General features: G+C 42.4%; 3 protein-coding genes across 7 annotated transcripts in view; 2 read left to right on the top strand and 1 right to left on the bottom strand.

The window, feature by feature from the left end:
• The first annotated feature begins 4,035 nt into the window (after nt 1–4,035).
• Nucleotides 4,036–5,187, top strand: LOC118313807 (immediate early response gene 5-like protein). The gene has a single exon (XM_035639682.2). The coding sequence runs from the start codon at nt 4,236–4,238 to the stop codon at nt 5,112–5,114; it is 879 nt and encodes a 292-aa protein (XP_035495575.1). The 5' UTR covers nt 4,036–4,235; the 3' UTR covers nt 5,115–5,187.
• Nucleotides 5,188–6,023: 836 nt separating this feature from the next.
• zgc:154046 (Carnitine O-acetyltransferase-like) lies at nt 6,024–12,283 on the top strand. 2 transcript variants are annotated; one of them, XM_035639681.2, is made up of 14 exons: nt 6,024–6,182; nt 7,467–7,736; nt 8,070–8,188; nt 8,720–8,773; nt 8,867–9,032; nt 9,118–9,292; nt 9,408–9,586; nt 9,679–9,779; nt 9,859–9,978; nt 10,063–10,185; nt 10,285–10,420; nt 10,511–10,573; nt 10,670–10,807; nt 10,927–12,283. In XM_035639681.2, exons 1-14 carry the CDS (start codon nt 6,156–6,158, stop codon nt 11,140–11,142), a joined length of 1,887 nt encoding a protein of 628 aa, XP_035495574.1. In that variant the 5' UTR covers nt 6,024–6,155; the 3' UTR covers nt 11,143–12,283. The 2 variants fall into 2 exon arrangements, with proteins under 2 accessions (XP_035495574.1, XP_035495573.1); XM_035639680.2 differs by having other exon boundaries at nt 6,025–6,182; nt 7,422–7,736.
• adamts13 (ADAM metallopeptidase with thrombospondin type 1 motif, 13) overlaps nt 11,683–22,580 on the bottom strand; it is a 14,886-nt gene continuing 3,988 nt past the window's right edge. The window contains exons 1-29 of one of the 4 annotated variants that reach the window (XM_035639674.2): nt 21,259–21,443; nt 20,900–20,954; nt 20,567–20,700; nt 20,176–20,259; nt 19,786–19,910; nt 19,538–19,684; nt 19,307–19,441; nt 18,766–18,916; nt 18,539–18,643; nt 18,261–18,412; nt 18,082–18,145; nt 17,628–17,754; nt 17,369–17,517; nt 17,137–17,257; nt 16,721–16,801; nt 16,444–16,625; nt 16,095–16,248; nt 15,473–15,602; nt 15,204–15,383; nt 14,825–15,023; nt 14,650–14,752; nt 14,419–14,548; nt 14,107–14,286; nt 13,815–14,019; nt 13,092–13,383; nt 12,866–13,009; nt 12,587–12,766; nt 11,959–12,128; nt 11,683–11,838 (exon numbers count right to left, since the gene is read on the bottom strand). In XM_035639674.2, coding sequence (XP_035495567.2) covers nt 11,683–11,838; nt 11,959–12,128; nt 12,587–12,766; nt 12,866–13,009; nt 13,092–13,383; nt 13,815–14,019; nt 14,107–14,286; nt 14,419–14,548; nt 14,650–14,752; nt 14,825–15,023; nt 15,204–15,383; nt 15,473–15,602; nt 16,095–16,248; nt 16,444–16,625; nt 16,721–16,801; nt 17,137–17,257; nt 17,369–17,517; nt 17,628–17,754; nt 18,082–18,145; nt 18,261–18,412; nt 18,539–18,643; nt 18,766–18,916; nt 19,307–19,441; nt 19,538–19,684; nt 19,786–19,910; nt 20,176–20,259; nt 20,567–20,700; nt 20,900–20,954; nt 21,259–21,336 — 4,113 coding nt within the window. In that variant the 5' untranslated portion in view covers nt 21,337–21,443. Of the gene's footprint in view, nt 12,129–12,586; nt 12,767–12,865; nt 13,010–13,091; nt 13,384–13,814; nt 14,020–14,106; nt 14,287–14,418; nt 14,549–14,649; nt 14,753–14,824; nt 15,024–15,203; nt 15,384–15,472; nt 15,603–16,094; nt 16,249–16,443; nt 16,626–16,720; nt 16,802–17,136; nt 17,258–17,368; nt 17,518–17,627; nt 17,755–18,081; nt 18,146–18,260; nt 18,413–18,538; nt 18,644–18,765; nt 18,917–19,306; nt 19,442–19,537; nt 19,685–19,785; nt 19,911–20,175; nt 20,260–20,566; nt 20,701–20,899; nt 20,955–21,258; nt 21,445–22,580 lie in introns of those variants that run through there. The other 3 variants (XM_035639675.2, XM_035639677.2, XM_047329121.1) reach the window with 3 other exon arrangements.

Here is a 22,580-nt window from a genome sequence, read left to right as displayed (position 1 = left end):
CATATGATTAATCTACATGAATGTAATATAATGTAACATCAGATTTTATACAGAACATTCAGCATGATACTCACCTCTAATTTACTAATATAGCAGCATATGAACCAACAACATACTAAACTACTCAATTTTAATAGGGTTAGGGTTAGGGGGATTATTTGAGATTCCTAAAAAAGATTAGCCCCTAATAAACACGTTCATATTAATATTTATGGTTTAAGATAAAACAACAGCCATCAGAAGTATTAATTCTGATCTTTTTGCTGTTCAAAGGTTTGTGCATTGTATATTTGAGACCTTTTGTGTAAATAACATGTTTTTGCAAATCCTTAATAGTAGTTTAATTGCAAAAAATTACAGGTCAGATGTTTGTTTTCAGGTTCTGTTTCAAAAGCATCTCTTAAAATGTGTGAATGACTCTTCTAAACATTTAAATCTTGTGTAGATTTTATTGTGGGTTTTAGTTTCTTGCTGGTGATGCTAAGTAAAATCTGCTTTACAGTTATTGTTTCGTGTTTTTTCTTGTGAGATTGGTACCTTCACTATACATTTTTTTTAACATTTCCCTTATAATATTCCCTAGTATTGCCATTTAGCCAGACCACCTTTATGCAAAACATTGATATGCGCATCCTATTTTTCTTATTTTATTTATATTGTTAAGATAATTAGACACCTTTTGTGATCTTTCTGAAAGTACCACCGAGGGACATCCTGTCCACTTTTTACTCTATTAGTAAGGTTTTTTTTAAATAATACCAATGAAAATGCTACGTGAAATTAATCAACAAAATTATTTAATACTATACTGATTCATAAAGTACTGAACCATACCAAGATATACTATGAAATACAATGCCACCATGCTACCACACACTGTACCATGAAACATGATGTCAATCTGCTCTCTGCGATGTAAACTACATTCCTGACAGGACACTAATGTCAGACTCCAATTTACTCTATTACAAGAGCATGATAACCATAATAGTGGCTGTCCTCCTGATTCACCTATTTGGCAGGAAATCAAAGTCATATCCAGGTGTTCGGCATGATGTCAGCCATCTGCGTGTGTACACACAAACAGATGTGGGGCACGGATGACAGATAATCTCTCTACAAAGAGCTTTTACCTCACACATCTGAGAGCACTGACAACATTTCTATTATCAGAGGCAGGCCTTATGATTCATTGTAAGCTTCAGACACTGCATTCATATTTTACTGTATGTTTATAGTTTAGTATAGTGTAGTGTAGTGTAGCATAGCATAATGCTGTGTAGTATAGCATAGTTTAGTATAGTGTAGCACAGTGTAGTGTAGTGTAGTGTAGTACAATGTAGTATAGTGTAGTCTAGTGTAGTGCTGTGCAGTGTTGCAAAGTATAGTAAAGTGTAGCACAGTGTAGTGTAGTATAATGAAGTATGGTGTAGTCCGTTGTAGTGCTGTGTAGTATAACATAGTAGAGTATAGTTTGGTGTAGCACAGTATGGTGTAATGTAGTGTAGTGTCGTACTGTAGTGTGTACTGTATGTATTACTACATAAATAGAATAATACACTGAATAATGATGCATTGCTTTTCTAGGTCCTCTCTATTCTATTCTGTTCTGTTCTATTAGGGGGACTAGGTCCAGGGTTTGGGCCTCTTGACGAGGCTGCATTCAGAAGGCCTGCTTCATGGAACTGTCCTCCAGAGCATCTGAGGAAAGTGGAAAATATTAGCATGTACAATCCAGATTTGCATTTTTGGTGTGCCTTTATCATGGCCTCTTGATTCTCCATTGTTTCTATTTATATACTCAATAAGCAGTTTATAAAATGCAGCTAAGAAGGTAAAATGAATGGAGTCTAATACAACTTCCCTGCAATACAGTAAACAGAAGATTATAACTGTATAACTCCATTCTCTTACTCTGCACTATATTCTATTCTATTCTATTCTATTACTCCCTGTCTTACTATAGTGTACTGTTCTATTGATATTACTGCCTTCTACTCAGTTCTTTACTGCTCCTCTAGTTTTCTTTCTCTCTCCACTTGATTGTATTCTATTACATTCTGTTATATTATGTTCTGTTACTCTGTACTATATTCTATTCTATTCTACTCTGTCCGTTCTGTTACTTTGCATACTATTCTATAACTCTTTGTTCGGTTCCAGTATGTTACTCTGCACTATATTCTATTCTATTACTCTCTGACGTACTATAGTGTACTGTTCTATTGTTATTACTGCCTTCTACACAGTTCTTAACTGCTCCTCTAGTTTTCTTTCCCTCTCCACTTGATTCTATTCTATTCTATTCTATCACTTTCTGTTCTGTTATATTCTGTTACTCTGTATTATATTGTATTCTATTCTACCCTATTACACTCCGTTCTGTTCTGTTACTTTGCATACTATTCTATTACTCTTTGTTTGGTTCCATTCTGTTACTCCACACTATATTCTATTCTATTCTATTCTATTAATATCTGTCTTATAGTGTAATGTTCTATTGTCATTACTGCCTTCTACTTAGTTATTCACTGCTCCTCTAGTTTTCTTTCCCTATCCACTTCATTCTATTTATTCTATTCAATGATATTATGTTACTCTGTACTCTATTCTATTCTATTCTATTCTATTCTATTCTATTCTGTTCTATTCTATTCTATTCTATTCTATTCTATTCTATTCTTTTCTATTTCGATTCTATCCGATTCTAATCTGTTACTCTGTACTATATTCTACTCTGCTATATTACTCTCGGTTCTGTTCTGTTCTGATACTGTTCTGATACTATTACTCTTTGCTTGGTTCCAGTCTCTACTCAGTTCTTTATTGCTCCTCTAGTTTTCCTTCAATCTCCACTTGATTCTATTCTATTACATTCTGTTCTGTTATATTCTGTTACTCTGTACTATATTCTATTCTTTTACTTTCTGTTCTATTATATATGTTACTCTGTACTATATTCTATTCTATTCTACTATATTACTCTGTTCTGTTCTGTTACTTTGCATTCCATTCTATTCTATTCTATTCTTTTCTATTCTACTTAGTTCTTTACTGCTCTTCTAGTTTCCTTTCCCTTTATTCTATTCTATTACGTTACATTCTGTTCTGTTATATTCTGTTACTCTGCGCTAATTTCTATTATATTCTATTTTATGACTCTCTATCTTACTATAGTGTACTGTTTTATTGTTATTACTTCCGCTCAGTTATTTACTGCTCCTCTAGTTTTCTTTCCCTCTCCACTTGATTCTATTATATTATATTCTATTACATTATGTTCTGTTATATACTGTTACTCTGTACTAAATTCTATTGTACCCTATTACTTTCTGTTCTGTTCTGTTACTTTGCATACTATTCTATTACTTTTTGTTTGGTTCCATTATGTTACTCTGCACTATATTCTGTTCTATTACTTTCTATTTTATTATATATGTTACTAAGTACTATATTCTATTCTTTTCTACTATATTACTCTGTCTTACTATTGTGTATTGTTCTATTGTTATTACTGCCTCCTACTCAGTTCTTTACTGCGCCTCTAGTTTAATTTCCCTCTCCACTTGATTCTATTTTATTACATACTGTTATGTTATATTCTGTTACTCTGTACTATGTTTTATTCTATTACTTTCTGGTCTGTTATATTCTGTTACTCTGTACTATATCCAATCTATTATACCCTATCACTCTCTATTCTGTTATTTTCTGTTACTTTGCACTGTATTCTATTCTATTCTATTCTATACGATTACTATTACATTTTTATTTATTTTACTATATTTACTGTTCAATTGTCATTACTGCCTTCGATTCAGTTCTTTACTGCTCCTCTATTCTTCTTTCCCTCTTCACCTTATTCTATGCTATACTATTCTGATCTATTTTACTCTACATTCTAATAATTTTCGTCTGCACTGAGATTTAAAAAAAACAGGACATTAGTGAAATGCAGTATGCCCCGCTCCTGCGTGCATTCTGAATGAGGCTCGTAGTGACATTTGCGTATAACAGAAGCACCGCCTCCCTCCCATTGGACAATGTCTACGTGAGGGCGTGGCAAGGAAAGATGAGAGTTGCAAATCCATGCCCTTACTGGGAAGACATGGGGCGCAATGGCCACAGTCTGCACGAACCAAGTAGGAATCTCAACTGAAGACATACATATTTCTCAGGTCAGGAAACAAACGATTTGAGAGACTTAGAGGAAAGAAAGGGTGGCCCGGTTGAGGATGGAGTGTGCATTTGAGGCACAGAACCTGATCTCCATTTCTCTGAGGAAAATCCAAAGCTCCAGGACGCAGAGAGGAGGCATCAAGCTCCACAAGAACTTGCTGGTAACGTACGTACTGAGAAACGCCAGGCAGTTTTATGTGAGCAAAAACTTGTCGCAAACGCAGAGGACGCACCATTACGAGGATGTAGCCGCAGTCCGCGAAAGGCAAGAATACCTCGAATTGACGGGGAGCTTCACGGAGTTGTCCGATGACTTCTACTGCAACTTTACTGGGGTTGAGTCGGACACTTGGCACTACGGAGCGCACCAGCCCCACGGCGAGCCTGCAGAGGTGGCGCACCAAGACGCATCTGCCTGCGCAATGGTTTCACCAAATGACTCTGGCCTCCTGGTTTCGGACGCCTGTTGGAGTTGTGCGGACAAATCCTCCTGGGAGTTACCTGTCCCGAACACACAGGCCAACCAAAAGACTGTGCTGGACTTGGACACGCATGTGGTGACTACTGTCACGAATGGATACTTCCACTCAGACTGTTGCGCGCAGCCAAAACAGCCGCAGGGCGCGCAGTGCTACAGTAAAAAGCGAAGGATGGACACAAGTTATCACATTGTTGACCCAGAGTTTTATTTGCCAGACTTTGGGCCAGTGCCATGCAAACGAATGAGGACTGATGATGAATCATATTCAGACTCGGAGCAGTTGGACAGCACGAACATCTCCAACCTGATCTCGGTGTTGGGTTCAGGTGGACTATCTGAGTTTGTGAGTTGGCAGCAGACGGACCTTGAGCAAATATTCGCCGCGCAAACAATCTGTTTAAAACATACACTGCTGACAGGCAGCGGCTGGACCAGAGCAATCGAAGCATTTTGATTTTTGTATGAATGATTTTCTTTGTATCGCTTTTATTTTATTGCTTTTCAAATAAACCATGACACGAATGCAATCCTCTCTCTCTCTCTCCTGTGTTATTGAACAAAATGCGTTGATGAAACCTGATTGTACAGAGCAACCATAACCATCCCGGGTTACTTTAACACACTCGTATTTCAAGTGTCGATTCATATTATTGCTCCATTCACTAGACATTCATTGTGCCTCTCATTTAAACCTCACATATCTGGTGAGTCGTTGTAGGGCACTGCTGGAGTCTGTCTTTGGTTTGTGATTCCTGGAGAATTGAGTTGCCGCTGTTTCTCTGGAGAGACGAATGACGAGCGCCATCATGTGGCTGGTAAAGACCTGTGCAGCCTCGTGCACCAGACCTACTCAGAATACCATTCTGTAAAGGTGTTATTTATATTTTTCGGGCCTGCTTTTACTAATCAATAAAACCACCATCAATTACAAGACATTAACGGCTTGCAATTACTTACTTACATTTTCTCCTGGTGAATTAAAGCCTTTCACTACAGGTCTCTTCTTGTTGAGTGCAAGAGAGGCTTTATCATAGGTTGTCTGTACATCTGTGGGGTTCACAGTGACCTTGTGTTTTTATTTTTCAATTGCTTTCATTCTTATAAAAAATATCCTATGTCTTTTGTGATTATACCCATAACCAAAACTAAAAGAAAAAATAGTGTAATGATATAGTTTCAGTCCTTCAACAGAATACATAATTTCTTCCAGTGAAATAAAAAGGATAATGAAATGAGCTGGAGGATTTTTTTTTATGATTTCTTTTTAATGATTTTTAACGAGCAGCCACGCATTGTACCAAACTCCACTCGGGGAAACAGGAGTTTTATCGGGGAGCAGACAGGTTGTCTTTGCTCGGTGGTTCCGGGGGGGGCGGGGGGCTGGGCGGCTGAGATTAGACAACCGCGCTTGTCCTTGAGACATGACTGCCCCAGGGTCTCCCATCCATACTCCCGGGACAGTTAGATAGAGACTTCCGCGCGTCCGCCTGACAACATGTGGGGTGCACTTGTCAGAGTCGGGGTGAGTCCGTTGTTCGTGCGTGTTGAGTGCGTTTCAACTTTAGCGGCTTAACGTCTTTTTTGGTTTCACGGCATCGGGCCGAGTGAAGGGGGTGGGGCGCTGCACGGGACAACAACAACAATGTGACAACATTTGGGTTTAACTATAACCCAAACGGCGGTGGGCTGTTGAAATGTCCTGCTTGCCACTTGTCACGGCAACAGAGTGGTGTTTTAGAGCGTTGTCCTCGAACATCTCGCATCACCTTAGCCTAGCGTAGCCGATAGCATAGCACTGGCTCACTGCGCATGCTGCAAAGAGGACATCGGAACCGGTGCTGTGGGTGGTAGAGTTCTGACGACTGCAGAGTTCCCCTTCAGTGCTATCTTTGTTCTTCATATTGCGTTCTGCACTATATATTATTTGCTGTGGGGTGTGGTATCAAAAAAGTAACGATAACGCTGCGAAACATAAACATGGTGGTCATAAACGTTTTATTTTGAAAATACACACCGGAAGTTGTATTCCCCGAAACTTGACAAATTAAATGTATGCTCATTCTCATGATCACTACTTGGGAATTAATTTGAACGGCCAATGGTCTCTATTTAACCGTCATATTAAATCCGATGGTAGCCCCTCCAAATTAATTTTGTTATTATATATTTATATACATATATACACATATATATATATATATATATATATATATATATATATATATATATATATATATATATCAGAAATTGATTTTGATAACCAGCGGTGACCATGACTGCACAAATATGTTCCTTGCCTTCATTAGTGTTTGTCATTCCAAAGGTTCCACTGTGTCAACCTTCTATTTATAAGCTGGGGCAGTCTACAAGCAGCGGGTCCAAACAAATAGTATGACTGCAGCACCTTCTTGTTTGGGTATCAGATTTCACAGACTGAATCATTTTTTAACTGCAAAGTTTATGTATTAGTATATTATTAGGAATGCTGTTCGCGGCACTGAATACAGTCCGTACTTGAAGTCCCTTGCCTCGAGTCATTTACAATGTGAGGCTTCGATTGCATAACCTTAATATCTAACAACATGTTCACACCTGGATTTGTGAGGCAGCATCTGTCATCTCTGTAGTCCAATTACTCTTCTGGCTCAACTGGAATAAGATTAAATGTCAGTAGTTACACTTTGATGCCAACGCAGTGAGCCATGTATTGTCAATTACAATATTTGAGCAACATCCTTTAATATTTTTCCAATGTAATCAGCGATGGCAGAGGAGAGCGTGTGCTCATCGAGCTCATGTGTTCCAGCTCCGGCATGGCGTGGTGAAGCCGTGTCGCCTGGTCAGATCCGTGACACGGGTCCAAGAGAGATCCCTGGTGCACCAGGAGGGTTTACCCAAACTGCCTGTGCCGCCCCTGAAGCAGACATGTGAGCGCTACCTGGCCGCTCTGGAGCCCATTGTCAGCGAGGAAGAGCTGGATCACACCCGGCAGCTGGTGGAGGAGTTTCTGAAGGGTGGCGTTGGGGAAAGGCTGCAGAAAGGCCTGGAGCGACGGGCACGCAAGACAGACAACTGGGTAGATATGTGGTTGCATTTTTATGTAGTATGGTGGACATCTTTGATGAAGTGTCCTGACTCAATGAACTAAAGCTTACTTGCTGCTGAGTCAGACACGACGGCCTTTGCATTTAAATGCATGACTTTTTCAATTTGCAGTGAGGTTTATCTGGCAGGTCAGTGTCTAGTCTGACTCTGAAGACCTTCGCTCACTCTACAGTTTGTTCATGACGAGTTAATCGAAACTCTTTTAAAGGAAATAATCTTTTGTTGCATCAGACATCCATATGTTTGTCGGGAGTCATATATCCATATATGCATCTGATATCTGACTACTGCTGTGTTTATGTAGCTGTCAGAATGGTGGATGCAGTCAGCCTATCTAGACTGCCGTATGCCGGTGGCGGTCTACACCAGCCCTGGGGTTGTGCTGCCACGCATGCACTTCCACGATCGCCAAGGACAGATGAGGTGAGTAAGCAGGGAACAGATCCGTATCTAGGACCCCACCCCCCACACACACACACACACAATGTCACTTATACAGTAATGTGTAATTAATTTTAAGCACACTCATGAAGTTGTTTCCAAAAGTGATGTACTTCACGTTGAAGCACAGTATAAACAAGCTCATATGAGGCTGGATATTCAAGCCGACCTTTGCACAGGCTTCTCTTCACATGCTGGCTATTTAAAGTGCCCTGGCTGCTCATAGCATTGCTCAGCTGTTTGTGACGACTGTGACCCGTGGGATATGGTGAATATGGAGGCCCCGTAGATAAATACTCCATTGAAGCCAACAACTGAGTTTCAGGCATGGAGGCCACTGTAGGCTCATCATTTGACAGCTAGTTACACAATGTGAATGTACTTGTGTATGTCTCTTTTCAGAGTTGATAGCTGACAATTAATAATCGTTTGTTTGTGCTTGTAGACGCTCATGCAGAATGAACACGAGAGAATTATATGGTTGACAATAACACAATTAAATGTTTTCTTCAGATTTGCTGCCAAACTGATCGCAGGAGTTCTGGACTTTAAAAAGATGATTGACACGTGAGTTTGCCTGAAACAATTCCGAATATCATACCGTATGTAATAAAAAATGAATAAATCTTCAAGTGGATAATTTGAGGTGCTGTGTCGCAGTGAGACCCTGCCTGTGGAGTATCTGAGTGGGAAGCCGCTGTGTATGGATCAGTATTACCAGATTTTGTCTTCCTGTCGTATCCCCGGTCCAAAGAGAGACACCATTGTCAATCACACTGTCGGGAAAACGCATCCCACTCACATCACCGTGGTCCACAACTTCCAGGTACTCTAGATGGCACTGCTGGTCTGCTCCTGTTAGCACTGGCTCTGTGGCTAAATGACCCTGACCCTGACTTTCCCTTGCCTAGTTCTTTGTCTTGGATGTGTACAACAGCGATGGCACGCGCCTGACGGTGGACCAGATGTACATGCAGTTGGAAAAGATCTGGAACTCTTCTTTGCAGACCAACAAGGAGCCGATTGGCATCCTTACATCACAGCACCGCAACACCTGGGGAAAAGCCTACAACAACCTGATGAAGGGTGAGCAGAGGAGGGATAAAACCCCTCAGTATCAGCTAGATTGATTTTATAACTAGTAAGCGTATATGAGAGAAAATATGATTTAGATCTTCAAGGCCATTTTATGCATCCTCAGATAAGACAAATAAGGAGTCGGTGCGTGCCATCCAGAAAAGTATCTTCACAGTTTGCTTGGACGCCCCAATGCCACGCGTGTCAGACGAGCTGTACCAGAGTCGCGTGGCGGCCCAGATGCTACACGGAGGAGGAGCTCGCTGGAACAGCGGCAACCGCTGGTTTGATAAGACGTTACAGGTCGGTTTGAGACAGACGTCTTTACATTTGAAATGATAAAAAGGGCTATAGCGATTGTCGAGATTGTGAATGTTCTCTTTAATCATCCACAGTTCATTGTCGGTGAGGACGGTACATGTGGACTGGTGTATGAACATGCACCTGCCGAGGGTCCACCCATCGTGTTCCTCGTGGATTATGTTGTTAAATACATGTGAGTTTCATTCGTTTTTGGATGAACATCTTTTCCGATTTGAAACTAATTCCGATGGACTTTCACTTTTTCTCAACAGGCAGAAATCTGAAATAGTCCGCTCCCCAATGGTTCCTCTGCAGATGCCTCAGAAACTACGTTTTAACATTACACCTGAGGTCAAGAGAGACATTGAGAGAGCCAAACAAAATATGAACATGTACGTGCGGTGCTGTCATGATAATTATTAGTGTCTCAGCTTTTTGATTTTGTGTAACTAACTCATCTTTCTTTTTTCCGCCAGAATGGTGCATGACTTGGATGTTAAGGTGCTTATGTTTGGTCATTTTGGAAAAAATGTGCCAAAGCAACATAAGCTGAGTCCAGACGCTTTTGTGCAATTGGCTCTTCAGCTTGCCTACTTCAGGTGAGAAATGCCCGTTTCATAGTTCGAAAAAACATTCCCAGACATAGACCTGAAAGTGCACTGCATTATTTATCCTGTGTGTTGTTTTTTTAATTCCAGGAGGTATAATATTTGCTGCGCTACGTATGAGAGTGCATCGTTACGAATGTTTAAATATGGGCGAACAGATGCCATCCGCTCAAATACTGTAGACTCGCTAACATTCGTCCAGGCAATGCAAGACCCAGCCAAACAGGTGCTGCAGAACCGCCAGAGTTTTACACATAAATGTACAGCTCAAAGCATGTATGTTGTCTGACTCAACAGTGTATATACATGTCAACAGAACACAGAGAGGCTGGCGCTGTTGCAAAGGGCCGTTCAGACGCACAAGGACAACATGTACAATGTGAGAGCTGGACTTCAACGATATGTTCGTTGTTTCTTGACACAATCTTATCAACCTCAGTTCTGCGCATTCAACTTGTCTTTTTTTTTTTTTAAGGCTATTTATGGACAAGCGATCGACAGACACCTCCTTGGGCTGAAGATGCAGGGTATCGAAGATCTGACCTCTATGCCCGAGATATTCATGGACACATCTTTTGCTGTGGCGCAGCATTTTAATCTCTCAACCAGCCAGGTACATTTGCATCTAAGAAAATTTGCAGTGTATCATTGCAGAGCAAATGATTATTTGCCGTCTTATTTATTTTTTGGAGTATTTTTTCGCTCTCATCCCTCTCCCGTCTGTGTGTCCAGGTCGGCGCCAAGACAGACTGTGTGATGTGCTTTGGTCCAATGGTGCCAGATGGCTATGGAGTGTGTTACAATCCCATGGATGAGCACATCAACATCGCCATCACAGCCTTCAACAGCTGTGAGGAGACAAACGCTGCCAAGTTTGCCCGGGCTGTAGAGGGGGCTCTGTTGGACATGAGAGCTCTCCTGGAAGACACGGCTAAAGCCGAGCAGTGATCCCGCACAGGAGGCTGCCTTGGCGTTCGTGTCCCACTGCGCCGTATGGGAGCTGGAACTGAACCGGTGCCGGAGTCGCTGGCGGACCGCCACGCCAGCATCGACGCACAATACACTGAGTGTGCTGGGGCTGAAGGAGGAATGTGTCGCTGTTAATGCACTGCCTTTGAAATGAGAAGTAAAGCTCAATCATGGGAATTCTATATTTTAATATATTGTGTTATATGAAACCATCAACAATAATTAGCTTCTGTAAAAGCATAAATATTCTTTGTTTGTTTGTACTAAGCCAGTTCCTGGTGCCGTTCCCAGAATGACACTGCCTCACTTGACTGTTGAGTGCTTTGGTTTGTATAGCATTTATTTCATGTGAAATGTAGCACATAACTATGAAAATCAAGTTTTAAAGGGTCTTGGTTTCTACTCAGTCTTTCTACTCAATAGAATAGAATTGAATGGCTGTAAAAAATAAAAAAAAAAAGTCCTTAAACTATAGAAATGCGAAACATGAAAATGAAACCTCCTCAAGGTAGTTATATATCAACGAGTCACAAATGAATATTCAGCTCTGAAGCTTCCTCTTGAATGCAGGTAGTCTCCATGAAACTCAATCTCGGCCATATTTCCGGAGGATTGCCATAGAAACAGATGTTGGCCTTTAAATACAGAGGTCTTTAACATGTCCATGTCCCGGATCTAGACCAAGAAAAAAAAGATTTATTTTAGTATAATAGTTATTACACTTGCACTTTTTTAGCCCCAATCCAGTGTGCAGCATACTGAAACAACAACACAAGTTTAAAAGCTGGCCCGCACCATAATGTATGTGGACTGGGAGTTGGTGGCGTTGAATCTTATGTGTATCGCTTGGACTCTGATCTTCACTGAGGGAGGTGCATTGATGAGTACCCGACAGGTGTGGTTAGTGTGGGACGTTGTTGGGTTGTCAAAGTCGCCGCTGGGGGAAAACAACTGAACGTCACAATCTGTGGGGCAAAGACAAGGTATATTTAATCTTTGGTTAATGCATCGGTGTGAACAAAATGCATTTGAACACCTTTATGGACAAATACAGTCCAATGTAATGACTTGAGTGAATCATTTGTGGAGGTCATAAAAATGAACATCTGTTAAAACTGCAGATTCAGTCCGATAGTGTTTTTTATGTTATCATTTGTAGCATTTAAACCTACACTATATTTTCAGCCTCGCTGTATTTATTGCAGTGCTCTTTTGTTGGATGACATCAGAGTGTGCACGTGTTCACATTGAGTACATTGCTCTAGATTCAGTTTTGATACGTAAGGTTGTTGAAGGCTCCCACATTGGCTGCGACTGACTGCATTGCATCTATGCAAATAGCAACTATATCCAGAATATCTTGTGAACACATAGACCTCTCAAACCCAGCTCATGCACACGATGGCCAAACACGCCGTCTTACCCTGATGGTGGCTCCTCTTTGTGTTTTTCTGCGACATGTAGGTAAACACGATCCCATTACCAGGAGTGAGCAGATTTTGACGAACCAGAAGGACGTTGGTTCTCGTTGTCAGCTCACTATTTGCCACCTGCGCACACTTTCTCACAATGGCCAGTCGGTCAAAAAATACCACGTGCTCCTCTGCAGGTACACAAGCACAGAGGTGCAGACATTTATTTTGGTGCAATAGTCATGGCAAAGGAAGTAGCATCCTTCTAAATATTTTTTTTAAAGACTTACTTTTCCTGCAATTCAAGGAGCTAGATTCCACCTTAATGTGAATGACCTCATCTAGGGGTCGACCTATGGACACTGTGCAGCGGCTTGTTACATTTTTCAAATCCACTGTGCCTGATTCCTCCAGGAGCAGCTGTCCACATGCGCCTGGAAAAGAGCACACACGCTGTTATGATGACTCTGCCTCCAACTCGTACTGACAACGGGCATGGAGTCAAAGTGCTTGTGCCTCTGAGTGTTGGGGGGGTTGTCGTGGTGGTCTGTGGGAAGGTGATGGCTCCTGTTGGACTTGGAAGGTGTATGGGGGACAGGAGAGGCCCTTCAGTGAGGTTAACCGCCATGGCGGTCCCTGTTGCAGTCGGGGTGGGCGGCGCATCTACGCAGCTTGCCGTGTGGCAGCCCTGGATGGTGATGGGTTTGGGCATATGCATGCAGAGCAGAGGGCTGAGAGGCTCAGGCTTGGAGGGGCCCAGGCAGGACACGGCTCTGGACTGGATCCCATATCCACAGGGCACTGAACACTGGAGAGAGACGCAAGGGTCATAGTGCCACCAACATCATGCATCACATCACAACAGTATTCAGGTCGACAGTGGACAGGTGGAAATGTAAGGGTATTGCCTGAGAGACGTTGTTAGTCCTTTATCTTATCTAAGGCTGCAACCAATGATTATTGTAAATATTGTGTTATGCAGCCGCACAAGTTTTTTGTGTTGCCAACAGCCCAAAACACAAAGTTATTTATTCTGGAGTGTTACCAAAAAGCAGGAAGTCATATTGGAGAAGCTGAAACCAGAGAAGGATTAACAAGTGATTTTAACAATTAAGTGTTAAGATTTTCCGTCAGTGAATTTATAAAACAAATCATCCAACAACTCCTCTCAGATCCGGTCTTATCGAATCTAATTTGATCTTCATATTTCCAGTCCATCCTTTCAGCTGCCATGTGTACCTGGCTCCACCGCTTCACCTCCCACCTGAAGGTGCAGATTTGCACCAGGCAGGGCACTGTGGTGGCTGGTTTGACGGCCTCGTGGCAGTTTTCTTCTGGCACAACACTCTCCTTGCCGTGGACAAATTGGACACAGGACACGATCCTCTGAGCTACACCCAAGTCACAGGACAGTGAGCAGGGTGACGTCCTGAACACCTTCCACCTGGCCAGTGGGAGTGAGATCACTTTTTTACCTTTACAAAGGTTGAATTCAAATGTGTGTGTGTGTGTGTGTGTGTGTATGATTTACCTTGCCGGGCAGCTGTGGGTGTTACATGAAACCACTCCCGTGGGTTTGAGAAAGTCACTACACTCGGAGTCCTCCACAACCACCTCCTCCCCCTCCTCTGCTTCTCGAGCACAGTACAGCACCCTGTCGGCCACCCCTCCTCCACAGGACACACTGCAGACTCCTTGCTTAGAGCGCCACCTGGGTGTCAACAATATTTCACTGCTGTCATTTGTTGGAGCTGTATTTTGAACAACACTGCCGCCTTTCTCTAAATTCATTTTTTGGGTATACTGCATACTACAAGTAAAGTAGGAGATTTTGGTATCTCACATGGGACGGCAGGGAGATGTGCCACAGATCTCAGCCTGAGGAGGAGGTTTGGTAGAAGCATCGCAGTGGAAGTCAGGCACCCCCAGTCTGGTCTGGTGGTCCAAACAGGAAAACCACACCTGCAGTGTTCCTGTGCGAGCACGAGGCTTTGGTTGGCCATATCTGATGTGGACATGCTGTTTCTAATAAGTGAAGTTTTTAAGTTAAGGGGAGTGCATATTTTTCCCTTACCATTACCACAGGTCTTTGAGCACTGGCTGATAGCAGGGCTCCAAACATACACAGGAGCTTGTCTAGAGCGCGGCAACAAACTGGGCTCAAGCATCGACTGCTCCTGGCCAGGAAAAGCAGCGTTTATACATGATTCACATTTTGAAAGAAGAGTGAGAGTCATTTTCAATTTTACCTCTCCCTTGGATTCCCAACCGATGGGACAAACGTCCACCACACAGGGCACAGAATCAGGTGGTTTGATCTGCTGTGAGCAAAAGCTTTGCTCCACTTCAACATCCCGACCGGCTTCCGGCCGGACACATGACACGGCAAGCTTGGCTTCCCCTGGCCCGCACACTGCGGAACATTCCCCTGGTTCTGAAACACGCCATCTGTGAACACATGCAGGAGGGTTTTCATATAAAAAACTAATTTTTTTATATGCTAATTTCACAAATGCCGTTCAAACTGAGGCGGCATTGTAACGCCTGAACCCATTCAAAATCTACAGCCGTGGGAAGTTACTTGACCCAAGACACCCAGTGATCAACAGTACTGTGTGGACGTTATACCTGGCAGGACAATGTTGCATGTTACATTTTTCCACAGCATTTGGAGCCGCTTCTGGTGGACACTCAGAGTCCGGAACCTTCACCACCTCAGCCCCATGTGTCTGAACACATTTTACAGGACGCACCCTTTCTCCTCCGCCACAGGAGGCACTACAGCTACCAAAGTTCCCCGTATCCCACCTGCAAAACCGCAAATTATATATGTGCACCCATTTTCTGCTGCATTTGTACTAAATGAAATTTAAAAAAACAGGACTATATGAAGCTACCTGGGGGGACAGGGTGGGAGGTCACAAGGGGACTGGAGTGGTACAGGTGACAAAGTTGTTCCACAATTGTGTTCTTCCAAATGGTTGTTGGTATCTTCATCTGCACAGACATATACATGTGTCTGTACGCCTGTAGATAATTAAATAAATGTGGAAAGAAAAACAACCCTCAATTAAATAATCCAAAATCTTGGATTTTTCTCCAGTTCTAGGGCAATATTTTACATTTCCTAATTTACACTGTGTTGCATACATTTATTTATTTATAACTTCAACTCTTCAAGCCTAAATTGCGATATTTTAAAATTGACTTGTGGGGATTTGCAAGAGAACAGTGTGTATGGACAAGAAAAATAATAATCACAAAAAAAAAGCACGGGCACTAATTACGGGATAAAAGCTCACTCACAAAGCTCATGATTATTGCACACTATATTATACGAGAGCCTTCTTCCCAGAAACTCATTTGTGAAAGCCACTGCCGGCTAAAAAAACAAAAGCAAGCCAGTCTGTGAATTCATAATGTTATCAGCCACAGAATACATTACTGTATGTTACTTTAATTTGGGTACTTCTTTTTTGTGTGTCACTGTGACCCATGATTACTGTTAATGTCACTTACCAGATCCACAGGACACAGAGCAGGGTGTTGTAAAGACAACCCATTTGCCCGCAGGTGTGATTCCTGACAAGTCACTGTTCATAGGTGTATAGAACTGGTAACTAATGTTTGGATTTGTTCTCTCGCCATATTCTTTCCCATATTTGCGATAGACCTGAGAAAAGAAAAAAAAGTTAAGATTTCCTCACTGGGATTTGTTTTTCAGTATTTCTTTAAACATTATTGTAATATAGCCTACAGTAAATACTGTATATGTACATATATATATGTATATAGTGTGAAAGCTACAACCTTTGTATCAAGATTTAAACAAAATAGTTGATCACTCATTCTGATCGTCTCTCCTGACCTGTACGTTTATCTCCAGTTGCAGCGGTCCAGGCAGCAGCAGCTCCTCCATCGCAGGTAAAAGGTCAGAGGTCAAGTGAAGGCGGTATTCTAGGTGGTTGTCATCCACTGGGGAGGGGTGGGTCATGTTCAGTGCCATGCTGCCGGACCCAGACACAATGTACCGATCCCCAACCTTGACAGCTGCGGAGACACAAATGCAAAAGCATAACTCCAAGTTTGGGTCTTCTGACACCTGTTACAGAGAAATCAATATCTTGTAGAGTGATGACACTCACCCATGTGAGTGAAGAGAGGTGCCCTGTTTACAATATGAACCTGTGTGGCATTCACTGGGAGCGAGAGGAAGGTGGTGTACTCTGAAACAGAAAACAGAATTGAGGCTCAAGGAAACAACACAGGTCTGTTAGGGCTGTATGATAATTAATCGATTATTAATTATTACTGTAATCAGTCTGAATATAGTAAAATAGAAGTTCCCATCATTTGTTCCCAGACCACATGGGGAAATTGCTTGGTTTTGCCTGGAAACACTCCTACAGGATTTGAATTAACAGTAATATAAAACTGAGGAAAGCAGTCAATCACCACATTTGACAAGTAGGGATCAGTCAATAAATGACTTAAATGATTGCTCTCCAATCAAAATCTGTCACTGGAGTGTGTTCAGTAATTACACACTGTTGTTTGTTACCTCTGGCCTGACCAGCAGTGTATGAGTCAGAGGTCAAACTGCAGGATGATCCATTTCCACCACACACCGCGCACACATCCCACGCTTTGCCCGAGTGTAGCACGCCATCACAGCCAAACAGCTGACAAACAGTGAATTTTAAAAAAGGAGAGTTTAAAAACAACAAAACAGCGTGACAGAGTAAGATTGCATCTGCTCTCCAGCATGTTTAGTCTCGCTTAGTCATGTCTACCTGGCATTTCCCTCTCAGACAAGCAGCTGTGGAGCCAGAAGGAGGCGGACTGTCTGACTCACAGCGAGTCCCATCCAAAAACTGGGAGCCACGGCTCACCATGAAGTTTTCTCCCTCTGACTGGCACATATATCTGCACTGCTCATCCCCTGGTTTTGACAAAAAAAAACAGTTTAAAGAGAAAAATATTGGAGATATGTTTTTTTTATGGTGGGTATTTCACACAGTAAAAAAAAAAAGAACATTTCTGTAGGCCCACCTTCTGCAAAGCCTACAGCAGGGATCCATGTGTAGAAGGAGGCTGTGTCCGGTAGCAGGTAGAGGGGCTGGAGGTCTGTCTGCGAACACTGTTCTGCCATGAAATCTAGCTGGGTGCGTTCACATGGCTGCAGCAACACCGGTGGAAGGAAAATCAAGTGTTTTTTTTTACTATTTCTACTCACAACCTCTTCTGACAGGTGTAGAAATCTCAAATTGATTGGAAGGACCGCTCACTTTGCCCTCAGCCCATGGTTTTGAACAAAATCTAATTATCTGAGTCATCCCATCGATGCAAATATTTTTGGATGCTTCTTATGGGAGCACAGGCTGAATGAACTAAAAACAAACAAACCATAAAGCATGGGAAGATTCCTGGTACAATGATCCACTAAGCAAACAGCGCCGACCTACTGTATTGAGACCCACTGTCAACACAACCAGTCAGAACTCACCTGCTGGTGACAAAGTTCAGCCTCAATATCCAGACCCTGACAGTCAGTCCCCCCAAAGGCAGGTCTGAAAATCAGGCATGACAGATATTTTACAAAGTAACAAGTGCTGTGAAGAATGATGAGACTTTGTGGAAAAAGCAGCGCTACATTTGGGCTGACGCGTGCTTCCCATTTTTTACCTCGGCTTGTTGCATTGCCGAGTGCGGTGAGTGACTCCTCCACCACATGTCCGAGAACAGGGGGAGAACTCAGACCAGCTGGACCAGGAGCCATGCACCACCACAGAGGAGCTGAGCTCATCCGGGGACACACAACGCCCCTTCAGACACCACTGCAAGAGACGACTGCAACTCATTAAAAAAAAAGAAATGCTTACTGTGCCTACTTCTGGTCAATAATTACACTTGGGTGGTAAAATGATTGCACCAAAAATGATACACTGATCTCAGAGCAGTACCTGATTTGGTGCGCACTCTGTCCCGTCCAGCAGTGGAACCAGGAGACGTTTGCAGGTGCTGTCATCATCTGGTCTAATTTGACAGGACAGAACGCGACAGGCCGGCTGAGGGTAAAGAAAAAACATAATCAGATACATGAATAGAAATTTGGTCAGAAGGTATGGTTTCTATAAAAAAATGTTAGGTGCCACCTGGTGGCGCCAAGCTGTTATTACAGGAGACTTACTAGGTCAGGATGGGTGAAAGAGCAGGCTCTTGCAGTGCTACCAAAAGCTATACGACACTGGTCATCAACTCCATAGTACAGACCAGGCTTCCAGTCTTGTAAGGAGCCTTCCATTGCGGGCAGGTCTCTTACACATCCAGCTTTCCCTTCACTGGGAAAACCAATGCAATAAATATATAATTACCTACTTTATTCCAGGATTTGTCATTTTATTTTAGTACTGTATATAATGTCTTTCTATTTTGATTCCTTGTATATGCATACTTAATTCATGTGTTTTACCTAATAAGGCATCTTTAGGCTTGCCCCCCACAAAATCGCTGTGCTTGCACAGTGACAACAAAGAGCTCTATCTCTATGTTTTAAAGAATTTCAAACCAAAATCAGACCAAACGTTCTCAAAATGCGAAAAGGCAAACGGTTCAGGTGAAAAGATTTAGTAATGTGACTGATAGGTTAAATGACGGCTCGACAGCTCCACGTCTGCATGATGAACGAGAGACGATTTCATTCACAGCTCCTCTGAACAGTTTAGCCCCACCTGAAGAACGACACCAGCTGCTGCCTGCTGCACGGAGACCAGGTCAGATCCACACAGTTGTAGCCTCCATCAGAGGCCATCATGAACCCACTCCTGCTGCAGGTGTTTCCCAGTCCGTCGTGGTTGATACCAAAACTGGGTGAAATGAAATACGGAATTTGTAGACACCAAGTTTGATTGGTTGTAATGTTGTTGTTTTTTTAATTTTTCACTTCTTTGAATCTGTTTTACCTGTGGCCAATTTCATGAGCGATGGTGACCCCCAGGTCAAAGCCTGTGTCCTCTGTAATCACACAGCTCCACTCGCTGGAGCAAACCCCACCCAGCTGTGCTACTCCCCTGACCTGCTTGTTCCCATCAGGCAACACCAGGTCATACCTGTTTGTGATGCGAGACATACAGTAAAACTTGATCTGATCATTGCTTAAAAATATGGAACATCTACTTGCGATACAGCCAGATATATGCCGCCAACATGCCTTGTAATGTACAACAACAGGTCAGCGTGGAGTGGGTCTGTGTCATTGGAGGGGTTTATCCTTCTGCCCCAGTCGCACACACTTCTAAGAGACGAGGAGATGTTGGTGGACATTTGGATCTCTGGCTAAAAGAAGGTAGACAGTCACAAGGGAGTGAAGATTCTGCAAGGAAAACTACAAAAGTTGCCCAAGAAACGGTCTCTTCTTGCATCATGGCTCTCTAGTCTTTGCAAACATTTAAAGTCTTTCTGGATAACAGCATTAGCTGAATTAAAAAAAAAAAAGACCTGTGCAGCTATTGAACTTTTGGATTAGAGCACCAAACACACTACCATCAAAATCTGCTCACCAGTGAACTTGACTCTAAATTGAACTCGAGATGCAACTCACCTCTGGCTCCGACAGGATGATCATGCGGACCAGGTGCACGCGCATGTTGGCGCCCAGGGTCATGTCTCTCAGCAGCTCTGAGGCCTGGGTGGAAATGGGTCCATAAGTCAGTTTAATATATGTCAGAATGTTCAGAGTGTAATGGGGCTATAGTATTGGAGTGGTCATGGAAACATTTCAGAACACAGTATTGGAACTGATTTTTCTCTTTAACTCGACTTCATTATTTATTGATGACGCCCTCTTTGAGTCTCACAGTGTTGTGAACAGAGTTTAAATTTGTTCCACTTGCTATTCTCATGCATTCGTTTTAAGGCGCTTGAATGGCAATCAGTAGAACACAGGCTACAGTAAAAAAAACCTTTTCACTGTATATTGTGCTCGGACATACAATATTGAGGTTGGTGAGGATGTATCTTTCTGTATCCTGCTTGTGGACCTGCTGGACGTCAGGTCCGACCACCACCAGCAGCTCCAGATGGGTGATATCGGGCATTGAGGCTGACCGACGCAGCCGCCCACTCTCTGTGAACAGATAGAAGACACAGTGGAAAAATACACCAGTCATTTCGTTATATTCATTGGTATTTGTATGTAGTTAGACAGGAATAGGAAGAAGAAAAAATATATATATATCAACTGACCTTAAAATATAGCATGCGTTAAATACTTCTGTTTGTGTCATGACTCATGGGTGCCTTAATACTGCCATAGGAATACATACCAGCGGCATCAGGAGAAGAAACTGTCTCTCTTTGACTGGCGGAGTGATGAAATATCTATTGGAGGGAACAAACAATAACAGCACATTAAGCTCCTTCAGAAGCAGACGCATCAATCGTGTGACTAAATTTAGACCTGTGGCCGAAAATACTGAGTGAAAACACAAAAATATTTTAAGGCATGCGTTCTGTGACATCATGTAAATCCAGTAAAACACAGTTTTATCTCTCTCCCAGGTCGCAGGCTTTCACAGTATGACAAACAGATTCAAGTGGAAGAGTTCAATGTACTTTGCAGACGTTTCCGGGCAGTGGAATCCCTAACCGCCCTGCTCCTGTTCAACCGCAACTTTCCACCTACCTCGTCCAATGGAGATCTCATTAGAGTGCTGAAGCCAGGCCACAGTAACAGCAGACAGAACAGAGTCATAAAAACCATGTTTCCCCTCTTCCTGTGTGTCTACCTGCTCTGCTTAAGCACCGGGAGAATATGTGTTCCTCCTACTCAGGCCGGACAGAGCCCAGTTACACACAGGGCATGTGTAACATGTGTTTATGTAAACGGCAGGGACAAAGTTGATGAGTGACACGTATTTGCTGTTCTGGTTTTTTTTTTTTTTTCTCAACCGTGGGACCAAGAGGACACCCCTCATTGGTCGTTCTCCTTTTTCTTTTTTAAAAATCCTATGACTAATTTGTGTCAATGTCCGTCTTTCGTCACTGAGCAATAAAGTCTTCTTTTTAACGATGAGCTGCGAAAAGCTGCATGATTTATTCAGTAACCAAAACCCACCTTTTGGATTGAACCCATCATTTTTTTTGTTTTCATTTTTATTTTGGCTTTTCACAGCTACAGTCAGACATTGCTGAATTAATCCTGATCCTCAAAGTGCTGTTGCTTGCTATAGCCATTAGAGGGCAGACATAATCCTGGAAGAAAGTGGGAGGGGAGCAGGAGTGTAACAATGAGATGTCCATGACAGACATAAAACATTATTTAATGCTTAATTGCTTATTTGTAAGATGGAAGATTCCACTAGAAACAATAATACAACAGGAAAGCTAAAATCTAAAAAACAATTCCTGTGGGTCACGGATATAATTATTATCTATCACTACTTTAACTTGGCCAGATGAAAGACAACACTCTAATAATAATAATAATAATAATATATTTAATTTTTAAAGCGCTTTTCATGGACCCAAAGCGCTGGGTCCAGCTGACTCTCTAGCTTTAACTTCAACTTCGGTAGAAATCCGGTAATTCTAAATATTTTCATGTACTTTTAATACTGGCAGAGTCATTCCGGGGCCTGCAGATTGTGTCCTACTTCTAACACAGCGCAGGTTTGCTCTGTTGATTCATCTCATTGCTTCATGCTTAAACGTTTCTTTCCTGCTAAGAAAATGACACAGACTTCCAGCAACAACAGGGATGTATTTCACCTATTGGATAAACTCCAGAATGTCTCACCATTCTGCAGAAAGTGTTTAACAACACCCCATTCATCCCCCAAACCCCACTCCTTCCTGAGGGGGTATAGTTTATCTCCATAAAGCCAGGATTCAAGCCCATCTGCCATTAGTCTGCCAGATTTCTGCCTGTTGTCAGTCTGAATTAATAGCACAGGCATTACAAGAGCATCGCTGCGCTACAAAAACCTCAATGCCCTGCCGGATTTA

Source organism: Scophthalmus maximus, chromosome 19, assembly GCF_022379125.1.
Source record: "Scophthalmus maximus strain ysfricsl-2021 chromosome 19, ASM2237912v1, whole genome shotgun sequence".
Classification (NCBI taxonomy): domain Eukaryota; kingdom Metazoa; phylum Chordata; class Actinopteri; order Pleuronectiformes; family Scophthalmidae; genus Scophthalmus; species Scophthalmus maximus.
The sequence above is the reverse complement of the archived record's forward strand: the minus strand, read 5'-3'. Positions and strand labels throughout refer to the sequence as shown.